The sequence below is a fragment of the Nycticebus coucang genome, chromosome 21, assembly GCF_027406575.1.
Source record: "Nycticebus coucang isolate mNycCou1 chromosome 21, mNycCou1.pri, whole genome shotgun sequence".
NCBI classification, from domain to species: domain Eukaryota; kingdom Metazoa; phylum Chordata; class Mammalia; order Primates; family Lorisidae; genus Nycticebus; species Nycticebus coucang.
Genome location: NC_069800.1, coordinates 10,295,766 through 10,314,406, shown reverse-complemented (window position 1 = coordinate 10,314,406; position 18,641 = coordinate 10,295,766). Strand labels below are relative to the sequence as shown.

The 18,641-nt window shown below is 52.1% G+C and overlaps 1 protein-coding gene across 27 annotated transcripts; it reads left to right on the top strand.

The window, feature by feature from the left end:
* Positions 1 to 17,589, top strand: LOC128574089 (probable E3 SUMO-protein ligase RNF212). 27 transcript variants are annotated; one of them, XR_008376618.1, is made up of 6 exons: positions 1 to 869; positions 3,161 to 3,224; positions 4,515 to 4,584; positions 5,771 to 5,909; positions 7,083 to 7,144; positions 7,548 to 9,958. XR_008376618.1 is itself a non-coding variant. In XM_053574733.1 (6 exons), the coding sequence occupies exons 1-5, from the start codon at positions 277 to 279 to the stop codon at positions 11,043 to 11,045; spliced, it is 441 nt and encodes a 146-aa protein (XP_053430708.1). In that variant the 5' UTR covers positions 1 to 276; the 3' UTR covers positions 11,046 to 11,063; positions 16,838 to 17,589. The 27 variants fall into 27 exon arrangements, 17 of the variants coding, with proteins under 17 accessions (XP_053430708.1, XP_053430710.1, XP_053430707.1 ...); XM_053574733.1 differs by lacking the exons at positions 5,771 to 5,909; positions 7,083 to 7,144 and adding exons at positions 10,948 to 11,063; positions 16,838 to 17,589 and having other exon boundaries at positions 1 to 405; positions 8,296 to 8,375; XM_053574735.1 differs by lacking the exons at positions 5,771 to 5,909; positions 7,083 to 7,144 and adding exons at positions 10,948 to 11,063; positions 14,450 to 14,504 and having other exon boundaries at positions 1 to 405; positions 8,296 to 8,375.
* The last annotated feature ends 1,052 nt before the right edge of the window (positions 17,590 to 18,641 follow it).

Sequence of the window (18,641 nt, the reverse complement as noted above, 5' to 3'; positions counted from 1 at the left end):
GATTGGCACATGGTTACTTGTATGAGTTACTTACTTGATGCATGTGTTGCCAAGGCTGTGTCACCTGTGCCACTCGCTTGCACACACTGTTCTGAGCACTATGAATGAGACTTCTGTCTCCCAGTGGCCTGTGAGGTGGACTCTACCCTGCAGACTTGCTCTTGAGTAGCAGTGCTCGCCTCAAGGGAGGGACCTGGAGTCCAGGGCAAGAAGGTGGACTTTAGTAGGAAGAGCCCAGGAAGCTGTGGCAAAGGAGAAACCCCAGCTCCTTGGCAGATGATTGGAGCAGGAGCGCCCTGTACCTGCCCTGCCTGCCTCCCCTGCACTTGTCACCCACACCTGCCCGGTGACTCTGTGCTTCAGACTTGCAGATGGGCCACACACTGCATGGGTGCACCTTCCCAGGTAAAAGTACCACCAAGACCCTGGACGTCTATCCTTTGGCACTTATGGTCTCCAAGTCTCAGGTCAGTTTCCCAGTTTCCTGTAGCCCCCGGTGGTCAACGAGGACCGGGGAACGCTCAGAACATCCAGGATTATAGGCAGCCAGGCCTGTGCACATATGGCTGGTGGAGGCTGTGCCCATGTGGCAGGACCCGTGTCTGCACCTACCCTGTGGAGTCACCATAACCACAGGCACCAGTGTCTTCTGTAGCTCACAGCTGGGCAAAGGAAGACACAGGTCCCATTGGATCTTCCACACTTTTTTCTGACATCAGGAACGTCCTGAGCCTTAACAGAGTTTATTCTCTGGCAGGAAAACCCTCCACTGGGTGAGGTATAAATAGGCCAAAGGGGACAAGGGGGCCCATTTCGATTGCATCTCCTGGCCCGAGCCCACACATGGTACCTGTTACACAGCTGGTCAGGTGGGAGAGAGCTCAGGTTGTCCTCCCACTGTATGGAGATGCCGGGGAGGGAGGTTGGGAAAGGCCTACTGTGGAACTCTGGGTGGTCAGTGCTGTCTTAAATGGGTGTGGGCGTCATTGTTTGCCATCCCGTGAATTCCACTTGTGCAGACATACTCCCCAAACAGGCAGCCTGACGTTTTGGGACACCTCCCTGAGGCCTCTTAGCTGTATGGCAATATTCTCAGAACCATCCAGGTTGGGTCTGGACCTGCTCTGTGCCTGGCCTGGTCTAGACTGTCAGGATCTGAGTGTGGCCAGTGCAGTTGCTAGGGCCTCCTCGTCCTAGTGCCCAGTTGCTCCCCAGGCCTGTCAGTCTCGTCCCAGGAAGCCAGGAGAGCATGAAGTGCACAGGTGCCCTCCCAGCCCCTCGCAATGCCTGTCCCCAGCCTCAGCCACAGGCCAGAAGCCTGGGCACTCAGTCTCTTAAGATTCTTTTTGCTCGGGCCTGGCTGGGAGGCTGAGACAAGAGAATCTGTTGAGCTCACAAGTTCAAGACCAGCCTGAGCAAGAGTGAAATCCTGTCTCTACAACCCCATCTCTACTAAAACTAGAAAAACTAGCCGGGTGTTGTGGTGGGTGCCTTTAGCCCCAGCTGCTCAGGAGGTTGAGGCAAGAGGATTGTTTGAACCCAAGAGTTTAAGGTTGCTGTGAGCTATGACAGCAAGGCACTCTACCCACAGAGAGAGAATGATATTCTATCTCAAAAGGAAAATGAATGATTCTTTTTGCTCCAACAACTGCTAGATTTTCCCACAAACAGAGGACTCAGGAACTGACCCAACGAACAAAAATTATTTCTTATTGGACACTAGGCAAGAAAAGATGATTTCCTTCATCCTAGTCATGTATTGATAAGTTTGTGCTCACTGTGTGCTGATGATTTTCCCTGTTGAAGTTTCAAAGTTTGAAAGGATATCACACCTGGTGGTGAGAGGAGGCTTGAGGCAGGTGGGATGTCTGTCCAGGCAGTGGAAGGTGCCCAGTGAACTGTAGGTGGGCAGCAGGAAGAAGCTGCACAGGCTGCAATTGGGGGGTGCTCCCAGGGGAGTAAGCCCAGACTCTTAATATGCGCCATCCTGAAGGCACCCCTGAGGGGGACCCAGGAAGGGAAGGAGCAGAGCACTCTGGGGAGGGGAAGGGAAGTGCCAGGAGCAGTCCTGCCGAGTTTCTGTGTGGGTGGGTTGTGAGTATAGTCATCAGCTCAGGTGGATGGGAGCATGCTTCGTTGACAGCAGGCCTGCGGGCAGCACAGAGGGCCACTGGGGCCATAGGGCTGGTCCCTCCAGCCCACTATATTGTCAGCAAGTGAGAGTGGAGGGTGGGCAAGAGAGGGTCCAGGGTCCAGGGTGTGGCAGAGAATACATTGGAGTTCTGGAGAGGACACAGGACCTTCCATGGTGGGTGGGTCAACTGATCTCTGGGGTGGGCATGCCAGGGCCAGGAGGACAGGCAGCCAGGTCTTAGCAGGGCATGGTGAAGACGGCAGAGCCTGAGGACTGACCGGCGAGGCAAGGGACCTGGAGCCCAGGAAGGAGGCTGCATACAGTGCCCTGCAGGCATTCCAGGTCACACTGAGCAGCAAAATGGCCTCTGCCACCAGCCAACCTCCACTCAGAGCTTCCTGTGGGTCAGGCAGGGAGGCGGCAGTGCCTGCCTCACCATTGCTGGATAGATGGAGGATGGGCACAGTGGGGCCTGGCACATGCAGCTCTGTGAGCACTCCATCCAACCTGTCAGCACCTGGATTTTCAAGTAACAAAATCCGTACACCCAGATGAAGAGTTACCCAGGACTTCATGTTTTCCAGTGTCAGCTGGGACATCTGTTTACTTTTCTCTGTCTGGAAATTCTTAAAAATAGATAGTGGAGCCCTGTACAGGACAGTGTTTTAGGTCCTGGTGGATCAGAGTACCCCTGCCAACCTCGTTGGGCCAGCATTCCAACAGCAGAAGCAGGAGGTGAACACGGAGCCACACTAATAGGAATTTGTCCTGGAAACAGGATCTCAGTGAACATGAGGCCACAGTGTCTCCTGCGGTCCCAGCTCTCAAGAGGCTGAGGCAGGAGGATCACTTAAGCCCTGGAGTCTGAGGTTGCTTGCCATGGTACTCTATCAGGGGCAAGAAAGTGAGACTTTGCCTCAAAAAAAAAAAAAAATTAAAAAGGTGAAAAAGAAATAATGAAATTCTGAATCTCATAAATGGCAGCTTTTTTTTTTTTAATCAGTTATTTTCTTTATGCCTACTTAGCCTGAGGGAGCTGCTGGCCAAACGAGAATCTCTTTGATTAGTCCACCTCAAGATGGACACGTGGGTAAGTAAAAGTTCTTGCAGCCTCACTCCAGATTGATACATGTATGGGTTGAAGTATGTTCTGGGGGCTGGGCATGGGGGCTCATACCTGGAATCCTGGCCCTCAGGGAGGCTGATGAGGGTGGATTCCTTGAGCTCAGGAGTTTGAGACCAGCCTGAGCAAGAGCGAGACCCACACCTCTAGAAAAACTAGAAACTAGCCAGGCACTGTGGCGGGTGCCTGCAGTCCCAACTACTCAGGAAGCTGAGGCAGGAGGATCTCTTGAACCCAGGAGTTTGGGGTTACTGTGAGCTGTGATGACATCATGGTTCTCCACCCAGGGCAACAGAGTGAAACCTTGTCTCTAAATAAATTGTGTGTGTTGTTCACTGTCTCTAGGAATCAGTTATTCTGGCTGTCTGTCCTGGACCAGCCAGGCCCTGATGGGATCAAACTGTTGTAAAGCAGAAAATGTAAAAACAAAATCATACAGTTCACCTCCCTGGTTCTCTGCCATTCTTCAAGGTCTTTTGAGGGTCACTGTGGTGCCACCAACAGGCAGTGTCCTCAAATAGCCATACCCCCACGGGCAGGGACATGACCCCATCAGGGATGCAGAGCTGCCTGTGCTCAGGGCTCTAGCCTGGGCACTACTAACGTTCCACAACAGGCAGGGCACTGGTCAATCTGATGTTCATGGCATGCAGGGTCAATGTGCTTTTGTGCAGTATTGCCCCACAACAGAGTAGACACACCCCATTTTCACATTTCCAGGGAAGTGGATGGAGGGAGTGAACTGTAGGAGGAGCTGAAAGGACCTTGCAGGTGCTGCTGCCTCCTGGCTGTCCTCAGAATAACAGCAGCCCAGGCTTCCCTCCGCATGTGGCATTTATTCAAATCTCCAGCCCTCTGCTGGGCTCCCCTGCATGCCTCAGGTGGCCACATCTGCCTGTGGAGGGACAGCCCCCACCCAGGGCCCACACGTGGTAGAGTGAAAGCCCCGGCCTGAGAGCTCTGGAAGTGGGCCAGACTGATCAGTTCTAGTTTCCAGGTCTTAATATCAAACTGCTGATTTATTCAGAGGGTTTAAATATTTTCTATGTTGCAAAGGTGCAAAAAGTTTTGTAAAAAGATCAAAATGTAAAACAATTGCACATCCCTCACATGGATTCTTCTGTGGAGTCAGGAGTACTCAGGGGGCCTCTCACTGCTACTGGTGGGGAGGGAGCGGCGGTTGCAGAGACCCAGCAGGTCTGAGTGGCTTCCCAATGTGTGTTAACATGAACTACATGTGTTCTGTTCCCATCACAGGCAGCATCTCCTACCGGGGCCCTCAAAATCTCAGCCTAACTCCCAATCAGAGCATGGCGAAGCCTCTCAGGTAGCATCCTGCATGTGACTTCTTAGCGACAGGCGCTAGGGAAAGTGAGACAGTACAGAGCTCACCACCGTCCAACTCTCCAGGAGGAACTGTGGCTAAAACTTTAGCTGCTTGCTTTCTAATGCTATTTTTATGTGTTTTGAGGTTATATTGTAAATATCTCTTTATATTTTGCTTTTTTGTTTTGGGGGGTTTTTTGAGACAGAGTCTCACTCTGTGTTCCTGGGTAGAGTGCTGTAGCATCACAGCTGAAACTCTGGGTACAAGTGATCCTCTTGCCTCTACCTCCCAAGTAGCTGGGACTACAGGTGCCCACCATAATGCCTCTCACTCTTGTTCAGGCTGGTCTTGAACTCCTGAGCTCAGGCAGTGCCTCGGCTTCCCAAGTAGCTGGGATCACAGGTGTGAGCCCCAGCACCCATGAGTCACCACACCTGGCCATAGTTATCTTTTTTGAAACTAAGATATAACTTAGATATTAGCCTTGTTGCTAAAATCTCCAGAAGAACCACTTAATGACTGCCTGGTGCATTATCCCAGGAACAGAGCAGGTCCAGCTTGCGGTTTCCATAAAGGGCAGGTGGTAAATGTTTCTGGCTTTTTGAACAGCTGCACAGCAGTGCCCTTGAGGAGGCAGTGGGCAATGTGTCGGGGCAGCTGTGCCTAGGACACTGCATCACCGTGGGCTGGGCCTGCCACTCTGGCTAGATCCCAGGCACCTCACCATGCTACAGATGGCCCACACCCTCTGCTGTGGAGTTGAGCACACCCCAAGTGTACAAAGCTCAGGGGAGCTCTCTAAAAGGCAGACCTTCCCTATCAGCCCCTTACCTAGAGTCCTCGGGTAGTTTCTAATGCCTGTGGTCAAGTCCACCCTTGGATACCCACCTCAAGCTCTCCAGCCTGCCCTGCTGCACAGTACCCTCGAATCTGGAAGCTCCCCCACTGTCTCCCTAGCAAGGCTTGTGCATTGGCCCCAAACACCTGCCCACTTTATCCACTTGCCTGTTTTCACATTCCCTAGGGTTGGGGCATGTGTAGTCACTGCACCGCTACCCCACACTTGACCTCTCCTCTAGCCACTGCATGGATGGACAGCTATCGCAAGCAGGATGGGTCTTGGCAAGACAAAGAATGAGCCTGGTTGTATATAAAGCTGTCTGAGGTCTTTGAAAAATGTACCCAGGATTTTCCAGGCATAGAGATTCACACCAGTAATCCCAGCACTCTTGGAAGGCTGAGGTGGGAGGATCACTTGGGCCCAGAGGTTTGAGACCACGTTGAGCAACATAGGAAAACCCCATCTCTACGAAAAAATTTCGGAAGTAAGTGGGGTGTGGTGCACACCTGTAGTCCCAGCTCCTCAGGAGGCTGAGGCAGGTGGTTTGCTTGGGCTCAGGAGTTTGAGGCTACAGTGAGCTGTGACGTCACCACTGCATTCCAGCCTGGGTGACAGAGTGAGACCCCATCTCCAAAAAAATGTCTCCAGTATTGTGGTACCCAGATGTAGCCACGTGATAGCACAGAGACCACAGCCTTGAAAGGAGAGTCAATGACAGTGCCCAGGACAGGCAGAAGGAGCGAGGAGACCTCAGGGGCAGCCACCTTCACTGACCCAGGGTGAGGTGGGCAATGCACAGCCCAGGGGCCAATGCCCATTTGTCCACTGCAGTGCAGAGCAGGGGAACATTGGCTTGCCATGTCAAGTTGGTGAATAAATGGTTGAGGGCTCTGGATTGATTCGTTTGCATGTGAAAGGCCTGTGCACAGGCAGGGCCTTTGTGCCACTATTTCTAGACATTCTTGGCCCAGGGAGGAGCAGTGTCTCCAGGACTAGCAAGGCTCTAATATGTCAAACCATCATAGAGTGCAGACAGTGAGCAGCAGGCTGCCAAGGGGTGAAATACGACTGACACATAAAACTGCAGCCTGGGTGCAGCCTGTAGGCGAGGTGTGGGCTGGACCTGAGATGCCGGAGTTGTCACCAGGACAGTGTGACCAGAGCATGAAGATGGACAGGCTGGCCACGGGGGCTTCTAGAACCTTCAGAATCCTGAGGGTGGGACCTGAAAGGACCCCAAGGTTAAGGGTTGAGCAGAGGGCAAGATACAGGTTAAGACTGAGGAAGATCAGGTGGGTCCACATGGCAAGAAGGGGCTGGGCTTGCTGCACAAGCCAAAGGGTTGGGGATGGGGTCACAGCGTGTGTCTTAGGTTGTGTAGGCAGGTCAGAGGTCAGCATCCTAGATTCCACCCTGTTCCAACCGCGCTTCATACTGACACTGGCCCTGAGAGGAGCTGTGGACTGGACCTCCTGACTGCCGCAGTCACCACACAGAGAAGGGCTCAGGGGAGGGCCAGGACATTACAGCCTCTGTGAGAGGTTGCCTGGGCGGGGCATTCAGAGGGGGTGAGGACGGTCAGCACAAAATAGCATTATCCCCAGGCCTGCAAAGATACCTGCAACATGTGTGATGTTATGTCTGTTGAATTTGTCAGGGTTCCACCACTGCAGATGCCCTACAGGGGACGGTCACAAACTCCAGCACACCAGTGTCCAGGTGTAGCGGGGAAAGGGGCTTCTCCCATCCTTGGAAGCTCCCAGGCTGCACTGCCTTCCCAGGCCCCAGCCACCAGGCCACTGCTCAGCATCTCTGGCCTGCTGCAGAGGCAGCACCTAAGCTAGTCTTGACCAGCTTTAGAGAGCAGACACCGTAAGTGTGTGGCAGGGCAGATATAACTTTAGATATACTTGAGAATGTGTTTCTGGAGTAGTTCAGAAATTCAATAATGCTCACTTTTATAATTTTTGTGGATTTTAAATTACAGTGTCAACATTAATCATACTTTTTAAAAGCATTTACAGGATATCTTAACTGTAAAAAATACATATTTAAAGTAATGAGCTCTTTTCTCCAACTTATTTTTCTTATTTGACATTTGTATTCTCAATTTCTTCAACAGCGAAGTAATTTCAAAGACAAAGTTAGCATCTTTATTACGACCCTCAAGTTACCTGCAGGGCCTGCACACCATGGGGGTCTGCGCACGAGAGGGGGATCTTTTAGGCTCCCACTCCCTCAGCCAGCACCGGCCCCACACATGAGACAGCATATGTAACTGTGCTTTTTTCTTAATGACACATTTAAGTAATATAATTGAATAAAGTATTTTAATGACTATCTGGGGTAACATATATATGATATGTTTGAAACTTTGCTCTTAATGCCTTAAAAATTCCTTAAAATGGGGCACCGGCCCCATATGCTGAGGGTGGCAGGTTCAAACCCAGCCCCGGCCAAACTGCAACAACAACAACAACAAAAAAAAAAAAATAGCCGGGCGTTGTGGCCGGCGCGTGTGGTTCCAGCTGCTCGGGAGGCTGAGGCAAGAGAATCGCGTAGACCCAAGAGTTGGAAGTTGCTGTGAGCCGTGTGACGCCACGGCACTCTACCCGAGGGTGACACAGTGAGACTCTGTCTCTACAAAAAAAAAAAAAAAAATTCCTTAAAATGTTCATGTTTGAGGCAAAATGAACACCCACTAGCTGGTTCACTATTAGGCTGTATAGTTACAACATTCTGGGAGATGGAGTTTGTTGTGTGCGGGAGCCCAGACAGGAGTGTGTGCACATGCCACGCACACAGGCCACTCCACCACATCCTCACTTTACCTGTCTTTTGCCACATGCTTCTGTTTACCTGAAACTCAGGTCATATGTGAAGTTGTGTCCAGAGACAAATTCTGGACCTGAACTCAACCTGCAAGTGAGGCCTCCTCTTCCTCTCTCAGGTGGGCAGGAGACTCTGCTGTGCACTCAGGTCAGAGGCCTCAGAACCCACCTTTCTCTCACTGGTCAGGACCACACCAGACTAGAAAGGAGATTGTGGGGTCTATTCTAAACCTTTATATGAGATTTATATATGGGCCAGGCTGAGCTGCGTTGTGTGTGGTCACCTGGCCACCAGACACCTGCCTTGAGGTTTGTTTTCTTACAGTCACTGTGTAGCTGTGGGTTCAGAGTTCAGTCATCAGCCTGGGCCCAAGCCCCTCCCTGGCTGAGTGCAGCCTCACTGGTGCCCACCTACTGCACAGGGGAGTTTGCATTCAGGCAGTTTAAGACTCAGTTGATGCTCAAAAGCCCTTCATTTACCTGAAAATTGTCAGAGAATGTTATATGTGTTATATCTCCCTGGGCTGGTCTTATGGCAGTTAAGTGCAACACAGGTGGGGGAATTGCCACTCCTTTCCAGAGGCAGAGCTGAGGCTCCTTCAGCTGCACATTTAAGACTGTGTGTGTGGTGCACGTGCCTGAGGACACCACCGCCACCGCCAGCCTCCCAAGCATCCCGGGCCCTTGGACACCAGGATGCCTGGGCTACCAGGTGAAAGGCCCCACATCCTCCACCCTCACCATCCTTGTCCTTCCGGATGGCATGTGGCATATGTTGGCTGCTGCACTGTAAGTTCACTCTGTCCTGACAATGAGCACCGTCAGATGCTGAGAAATCTCATGGTGATGAAGTATTCTAAGTGGGCTCCCAAATCCCTAATGATATCTAAACGTTTTTCTCTGTGCATGTTATGTGATATATACATGATTATTTCAAACTCTGAGATATAGGCTAAATATGAAATATGAGCAATAAAATAGCTTTTTAATTACGTCTTCCTCAGGCTCCTGTCCCTTTGGTTACCCGGCAACACACTCAGCCACAGCATTGGTTTTGGGGCCATGGGCCCTCTGGGGTGATGCTGTGAGGGGTGAGCAGAGAAATCCCTCAGGGCTGTTGCTTAGGACTTTTGAAATGTCTCCCAAGACAGCATGATAGTGGCCTTTACCTCTGATCTTCTGTGGCCTCTCCCAAGGTGGAGTGCTAGTCTCCTGAGGGGAAGGGGGTTGATGCACGTCTAAAATCTCATGGTTTCTTCCATTGCTTCACCTTGCTTTGTTGACATAAACTTGCTGCCATAATTTTAGCATTTCATGTTTTTTATAACATTCTCTGACAATTTTCAGGTAAATGAAGGGCTTTTGAGCATCAACTGAGTCTTAAACTGCCTCAATGCATGCTTCCCTGTGCCGATGGGAAGGGAGGGGCTTGGGTCCAGGAGCTCAGCCTGGCCCATATATAAATCTCATATAAAGGTTTAGAATAGACCCCACAATCTCCTTCCCTGCACTCAGCCGGGGAGGGGCTTGGGTCCAGGCTGATGACTGAACTCTGAACCCACAACTACACAGTGACTGCAAGAAAACAGAAACCTCAAGGCAGGCCCCTCCCTGGCCGAGTGCAGCCTCACAACAGTGCCCACCCCCATCCACACAGGGGAGGCCATGCACAGAGGGCCCAGGGAGAGGGTTGCCAGCAACTATGTGTGGCGAGATTCAGAAGGGCCAGTGAGCAGACATAATTCTCACTGTGACTTTCATTTTTTCACTAAGCTTCTGAGGTTTGAGGGAAAAAATCTTTGAGATTAAAGCTGATGTTTATGGACAGGAAATGTATACTATTGCCATTCAGAGGAATTACTCTGGAATGGACCAGCCAGGAGGAATGAGATGCTCATTTGATTGATTAACGTAGCCAGAGTCAGTGAGTTATTTCGGGAAAATAGTATAAATCTCAGGTGGTGCCTGTGGCTCAAGGAGTAGAGTGCTGGTCCCATATGCCAGAGGTGGCGGGTCAAACCCGGCCCCGGCCAAAAACTGCAACAAAAATAAATAAATTAAATAAATTCAAATTAAAAAAAAATAGTATGTCTCATTCAAATTAATCAAACTGTTTCCTCAAAGATGTTTGCTATAGCATTGCTAATAGCAAAATGGTCATCTTAAGTGGTGTGATAATGTGACAGACTTGTGGGCTGGAGTGCAATCTCAGAACTCCTTCCAGGTCCTTCCTGTGGGAGCAGGTGCCCCACTGCAGTGCATCTCGAGGGCACCAGGGGGCGCTAGACCAAGCGAGCTAGATTGAGGTACCCACGGGCTCAAGTCACCTGCAGACTTGCTGTCTGCTCTGTGCCACCCAGATTGTGTCTGTAAAAGCATTAGATGGAGAAAATTGCAAAAACAAAGTGGGATGGAGAGGTGACATGTAGACAGTGCCTGTGCAGTGCTTCCCAGCAGCCACCACCAGATTTATCTGTGGATTTCAGGGAATGTGGCTTAAGGAAACAATGGGGGTGTCCCCAGAAGTGTGCCTCTTGGAGTATTCTTTGTGGAATAGCGTGACAGTGACCCCAAAAGTAAAGGTGTGGACACTCAACATTCAAGGAAAGAACATAGGTGTTAGTGGTGTCATGATGTCAGAACTGTCGTAGGCAGTAATGCAACCTGAGCCTTACGTAAAATCTTTTTTAGAGATGAAGTCTTGCTATGTTGCCTGTTTGGTCTCAAAGTCCTGCTCTCAAGTGATCCTCCCTCCTTGGCCTCCCAAACTCCTGGAATTACATATATGAGCTACCACATCTAACCAGGTGAAGTCTTTATACTATATTTTCTTTCTTTCTTTTTCTCTTTCTTTCTTTTTTTATTTCTTTGAGAATCTCATTCTGTCACCCTGTATTGAGAACTATGGCATCACAGCCTACAGCAACCTCAAATTTCTGGGCTCAAGCCTCCCAAGTAGCTGGGCCTATAGGCACTTGTCACAGCACCCAGCTAATTTTTTTATTTTTGGTAGAGGCAGGGTCTCACTCTTGCTCAGGCTGGACTCAAACTCCTGAGCTCAAGGGATCCTCCTGCCTTGGCCTCCTAGAGCACTAAGATTACGTGCCCAGCTTTATACTGTATTTTTATTTTCACAAGTAGTGTAAGCCTCTCGAAATGGTCACTAAGAATCACGTGCAAATTGTGAATATAAAATAAGACTAACCATAAACTTCTCAGGGTGGCTTAGTGTCCTGTTCTTTTTTTTTATGTGTTATGTTCAAGTGTGCCCATTCGTGTTATTTGTACCTTATATCTAATCCATTTAAACTTGATGCACCGTGTAGGACAAAATAAATATTCAAAGATTTATTACCATCATGGTTTTGCACCTGGAGCCCCGGGGCTGAACTGCGCCTTCAGTCAGTGTCTTCCAGAACTGTTTCGGTCTTTCAGAATTCTTATTTGACTGGGGCCAAGTCCTTTGTTTTGATTTTAATAAAAATGGAATCACTTCAGGCTCTGCAGACCTGCCCCTTTGCGTGGCATGAGCCCTCTGGTAGCTCAGGGAACTGGATCACAATTGCACACTCTGCTCTGGATGGACATGGGATGCTCACCAGGAGTGGTTTTCCACAAGGAGCCACTTTGCCCATCTGTTTTGCACTCACCGGCAGAGCCACGTGGGGTGTTCAGAGGAGCAGGAAGCCCTCCCAGCTCAGTGCAACAGCAGAATGACCTGAGGCTAGGCTGGGTGTGTCCCAGCAGAGCCAGGAGGCCTGTGGGGACTGCCCTCAGGACCCTTCTGCCATCCATTTGCATCAAGGAACAACTGTGGCCAGTGATTCACAGAAAGAGAGGTCTGCTTGGCTCTGAGTCTGTAGGCCAGAGAAGCCCTAGTGCCTGCTTCTGGTGGGGTCCTCGGGGCTTCCACTCATGCCCAAGAGGAAGGCAGAGTAGACATGTTGCTGGCGGGAGGGGTCCAGGCCCCTTTAAGCAGCCACTCTTGGAACTCACTACTGTGAAGCCCCACCACAGCAGTCCCACCCTGAGGGAGCCAGAAGGGAGCAGGGGCCGGGCCTAGCGCTGGGGGTAAGGGAGCCAGCACCTATGGCGAAGAGAGGCTGAGGGAACTCCTCACACAGCTCTGCCCTGTTGCTCTGTGTGTAGGACTCAGACTTGCCTCCATCACACAGAAACTTCATTCTTAGCTGTGAATTTTCCATGGATGAATAGTATAAAGTTGGATGTTAACTTACAGTTGCCAAATGTGTTTTTCAAAAGTGAGAGACTATCCAGTGAGCACCATTTTCCCAGCCCAAGTGAGGTGAAGCGTTGTGAGTGGGCAGCTGAGGACCATGGGGCTAGCCCAGGACAGTCTGGACCTCAGTCCCGGTGCACAACGCTGTGCCCCATAGCATGTGGCAGCTGGGGTGAGACTAACCTGGGGGCCTAACATGGGAGCCCAGGACACTGAGATCTCAAACAGGCCACTGCAGGGGAGTCAGGAGCCCCTGACCACCAGCATCAGCAGAATGAATTTTCTGGAAAGAACAATCCAGAAAGCCCCAGGATGGACAGGAGGACCAAGGAGAAGCTGGTCTCTGGAGGTGGGTTTGGCCAAACTGGCTGCAGTGACCTCCTGCCCAGGACGTCTCTGCTGACCCACTGGGGGCCCCATGCAGCCAGACCTGCCTGGATATAAATGAGCCCCTACCCAAGTCATCCGGCCTGTCAGTGGTCCAGGCAGGAGCATCTGCCGGCTGCAGATCAGAGGGGCCCTGTGATCTCACTAGCTTCCTAGGGGCCACACCCTGATGCTGACCAGACCTGAACCCCAAACAGACCAAACCTGGACCACAAACAGAGGTGTGGGGCTGGGTAGCAAAGGCGCAAAGCTTCCCAGGCACATGAACACGGCTGGGAGCCATTGCCTCTGGGAGGACAGAAATGCTTTCAAACCCAAGCTGTTGTAAGTATGAAGAGAGGTTTTGAACTAGTTTTCTTTTCAAACTGAAAGGAAATTCCTAAAATTCTTAGGTGGTAAATCCAAGACTTTGCACACGGACTTCATGTCATGCTGGATAGAGCCAAGGTGGAGACGCCCGTCTGTTGGGAAGTTCTTGTGGGAGGTGATTTCAACCCCCACCCAGGGAGCTGCTGCCCTCCCCAGAAACTCCACCTTTGCCCCTCGGGCAGCACCCACATCCTTGCCAAACATCCTTCCATCTGTGCCTCAATCTCCAGCACCCAGGAGGCATCCCTGTGCCCCTGCAGAGGGACAGCCACTGTCACAGATGCAGCTCCTTGGGCACAGCCGTGCTGCTTTATGTCATTTAAATCACGTCTCCCTCAGTCAGAAGGAGCAGTGCCCATCAGACCCCAAGACCCTGCACTTGCCAACACCTGGCCTACTCACCCCCAGTCTGCTCCAGGCCCCACCTCCACCCAGCATTTTGTCCAATGTGAGCAAGCAGGAGCTGGGAGGTGGGAGGAATGTCTACCCAGGGATTGGTGACTACAGAGATCCCCCAGGGGATGGACTGATGCATCAGTGAATGGCTTCAAAAACACAAGCCATGAAAACCCTGGAATTAGGTCTAAACGTATTGATAGGATTAAACCCCCAAATACAATGCTGAAAGAAAAAGGTACGGCAGTGGTACGTACCTGAACTTTAATAATAGTAACAGTACTAACGGGCACACCAGAGACAGGTAACCTGGGTGGGGAGTCATCTGCACCTGTATAACCTTTGTCTTTAGGAAACACGGCAAAATATTCATACCTGCTAAATCTTGGTGGTGGGCACAGAAAACATGGGGATATGCAGAAAATAGTATTTCAAAACAAAAAATAAAAATGTTAAATAAAATATTAGCTGTAAGATTTTCTCTGTTGCAAACAGAAACCAGCTCACTGCAATGTTTGTCCCATGGTTAAATGCAGATGAGGGCGGGGGCCCCAGCACAGGCTTCAGATGTTTAGGACTGTGCATGCTCACCCACTGAATTGGAGACTCAAAAATGGCTAAACTAGTGCATTTTATATATTGCATATATTTTTTAATAACAACAGGAAAAACTTAAGGCACACCATGAAATTCACCTTAAAGTTGTTCATGTACAAAAATAATACTGTTTTCCCTTTTAAAACATAACTTAGAGCCCCGTTAAGTGCTTTTGGAGTCCCATCGAACTCCTCTTTCCATCAGGCTCTTGTGGAGAGCCCCTGGCTCGAAGGCGCTTTCCTGGTGACGAGAGGCTGCCCAGCATCCCCCAGTCTGGGGCTCCTCACCCTCACTTCAGCTGGACAGGCCTGATCCGAGGCAGTGAGGACTTTGGGGACTCTGGCAGGACTTTCTCCCTGCCCTGCTGCTCTTGAGCCTGTCAGTGGGGACGTGGAGAGAGTTGGGAGGATGACGTGCTGTCCATCCTCCCCAGGGCCAGGCTGCCAGCTAAGGCAAATTCAGGGAATGGGCCAAGTGGAAATCAGAAAAGCTCAGAATCTGGCCCTGACCTGCTTTGTGGGATGGGGGCTCATCCTACGCAGTCTTGTTCGGATGCAGCAGCATGTTTCACACCCCTAGAGATGGGCACTGGGTCTGGGAGGCCAGCAGCAAGAGCAGCTGCAGGTCCCACACACTCTGGGCTGGGCTGGGGCAGGCAGAAGCCCCTCACCGGACTGGGTGGTGGCTGAGCTGCCTGCAAGTGGAGAGCAGTGCCAGTAGGGGGCTGTTCACCATTTTTCCAAACGTGGCCAGGCGTCATCCTCTTTATTTGGAAAATTGCTCTCAGGAGAGCCTGTGGGACCTCAGAAACACGGAGCAGGCTCAGGACTGTGTTTCTCTGGCAGATGCAGATGTGGGCTGTGGCGCCTTAGCCACGGCCCTCAGAGCCCCAGGCGCCTGCCCTGGCAGCAGGAGTAACAGCTTGAGGGACCCTTGGAGCAGCATTTTTCTCAAGGGTGGGGAACGTGGGCTTCAAAAGCTCAGAGGGGATGGAAAGAATCCAATAATTGGCACGAGACCTTTGGAAACCTCAGGAATCCATTTTCAGGACTATCCTTCTTCCTTCGCAGAAGCTCTGAGAACTGTGCGTCTGCTGCACAGGGCCGGCTGGCTGCAGCTCACCCTGAAGGCTCGGTCCTCAGGAGCACTCACAGGGGATGGAAGCATCTGGGGAGCGGAGCGGGCTGTCCTGGGAGCAAAGATGGGCACCACAGCCCTGGAAAGGGAGGGACCAGGCACAGTCCACCTCCTTGCCCACTGGGGCCACATGGGGGCAGATTTCTGTCTGCAGGAGCCCTGGGCAAGGGGTCTCTCAGGCAGAAGAGGTCCTTGATCCAGGCAGGGATGTCCCACAGAGCCATGACAAGCAGGGTGTGGGCACGGAGCAGGCTTGGGTCCAAGGGCTCAAGCCCCTGTGGGTCCCTCTCATGCCCACACCTCCGGCTCCTCTCTGCTGGCCCTGGGCTGGGTGAGGAGCCCTGGGTCAGTGCTGCCCGGCAGGGGTTTGTCACTCCCACAACTTGCTCCTGGCAGAGGGTCCCCCCTGGGGCTGATGCAGGAGGAGCTGAGTGACAGGCCTGAGTCATCACTCAAAGACGCTGGCAGTCATCAGAGGAGTCCAAACAGATTTGAGGGTGTTGGAGAAGGTGGGAACTCCAGGGAAGACACAGTCCTGTGGTTGCAGCATCAAGGAAACAGAGGCCTGCCTCTCTGGGGTCCATCCCTGCCCCAAGCCCTCTGGCCATGCTGTCCTGCAGAATGAGACCCAGTCCCTCATGCCCCTGGGGGCATATTGCACGGCCCTCCTCAGACCTGGGCACTGGATGGGGAACTGGGCCCTGAGTGTCTCTGGGCAGGTTTCTGGTGTGCACATGTGTGACGCAAGTGTGTGTACTCATGTAAGATAGAAGCCCCTGCCCAGCCCTGCTTGGGGCATGCTCAGTGCCCGGGTGCTGGAGGCCCAGGCAGGTATGAGGAGAGACCAGTCTTCAGACTCCGGCCAGAGTCTGAATTGGCCACTTGGCTCTCTCTGGCCCCAAGCCACTGGGTCCTGACTCCTGGTCTGGGGCCTCAGGCGAGTATGGCTGGTGAGCAGAAGGCCCCTCCCATGAAGCAGGCCTGACTGGGCAGGGCCGTGTGGCTCCCCAGCCCCAGTGGTTCCTCGCTGCCAGCCACTTCTGGGGCTTCCCTCTGGCACAGGAGGTCTCCCCCTCACACCCTTTGCACTTTTAATGTATTTGCTTTGTCCATTTTTCATCTTAGACCAGTGTTTTTCAACGATTTTTTTTATCTCACAGCACACTTGAACCTATAGTTAAACTTCCCTGGCACACTTTAATTATGTTGATAAAAAATATATATATATACTGGCCAGGCGTTGTGGCAGGTGTAGTCCCAGCTCCTCAGGAGGCTAAGGAAGGAGGATCACTTAAGCTTAAGAGTTTCAGGTTGCTGTGAGCTGTGACACCATAGTACTCTACTCAGGGCAACAAAGTGAGACTGTCTCAAAAAAAAAAAAAAAAGGATATGCTTACTATGCTTTGAACTTCTTTTGAAAAGAATTTGATCAATGATCTTTAAAAATTTTCACAGCACACCTAAGATCCTCTCACGGCACGCTGGTTGAAGATCACTGTCTTGACTGAAGTTTGGTGGAAGAACAATTTGCCGTCGTCCTTTTCTGAGCCGAAACCCTGCTGAGGACAGACTGGCTGCTGATGGAGAACAGCCCACAGCGTCCTCCTGCAGAGCTCTGCTGTCCTTGCAGCTGGCCGTGGACCCCCACTCACAGTAGCACAGAGTAAGGTCCTGGTGCCATGGTGGGACAGTAAACACCTGCTAAGCAGTGACAAGAGGGGCATCAAGACAAAGCACCAAGTGCTGCCAGACCTGGGCAGGGGTCCCCTGCCCACTGGGAGCCCCTGCTGGGATCACCCTGAGCCCCCTCCTCGCCCTGCCCCATGTGGGTAGGCTCAGGCCTGGGGCACGAGCTGAGATCTGAGACTTCCAGGACCTGCTGCAGAATCACCACCTTCACAAGACACACGGGAGGTTCCACCAAGTGCCTGCACCTGAGCAGCCAGGTTTCCAGGCGCTGCAGAGCTGGGCACCGCCATGTTGCACGCATGTGTGCTTCAGTTGGCCAGCATGAGCAGGCCAGTGGCCAAAGGGGGCCATGTAACCAGGCCTGGATGGCCCAGAACTCACTGCTTAGCTCCAGCCCTGTAGGACCAATGGCCTCTCCTGCTCCCTGGCTGCAGCTGGACTCAAAGACCTCACAGCCATGAACCCAGTCTTTGGGATGGCTCCCAGGTGTTTGGGGTGTTAGAAGGAGCTTCCCATAAATCTGGGGCCCGGTACCTTTACCTTGTGGGCACTTTGTCGTTCTGCAAAGGGGGGCAGAGCTCTCCATCTTCCCACAGGACACAAGCTAGCCCTTGAGACTCAGGTGGGCACAGGCCCAGTCCTGGCTCAAAGAGAAGCCTAGTGGGGGCAGGATGGTCCCTAGAGGAAGCTGCCTTGGGACCCTCTTCCCTGGGATACCGGGACCAAGGAGACTGTCCACTGGCTGAGGCAGAGCAGCATATCTTGGCTCCCTGCTGTGCCAGGGCACTGGGGTCACCATGTGTACACTGTTGCACACACTGGGCATCACACGTATGCACAGACTCACATGTGCATGGACATAGGGTGTGCATGTGCACATTCTCATGCATGCACACATGTGTACAGTCATGTACACACACACCCCTGCTCTGCAGCACCAGAGCAAAGTCAGGGTGCTGAGCCTGGAAGTAGGGTCCACCCTGGCCTTTTTGGTTGGCCAGTGAGGCCAGGTCCAAGTGGGGGTGACCTGATGTTAGTAGCAAGGGCACAACATGAGGTGGGACTTAGGACGGCTCCTAGAGGACAAGGCCACCCAGGGGCAGGGCTCTGAGATGTGACACAGGATACTTTGTGATAGCCTCTCTGACTCCTGGGGTCTCCCTGGACCTGAGTGTCCACGTGTCTGCCCCAGGCATAGCCTGCCATGCTCACTGGCCGGCACCCACAGCAGGTCCAACAGAAGCAACCACGTTAGTCTGCTGAGCCCTGGCTTGGGAAACTGGATATATTTGCAATTTTTAAGAAGCTTGGAGCCAGCATTCACAATGGGGATGTTTTTCCAGTGGAAACTATAACCTGAGCCCAGGATGTTCCCACTTACTCACACCACAAGATTCCGCTCCACCCTGAGGCCAGCGCCTGCTGCATCCCCCACACACCTGAAGCCCCCACAGCTTGTGGGCCCTGGGTATGGAGGCCAGGGTCACAGAGAAGTGTGGGAAGGGCAAAGCCAAGGGGCAGGAGGCGGGGTGCAGCTCCACCAGCCCACTCAGCACCCCACAAACAGTGG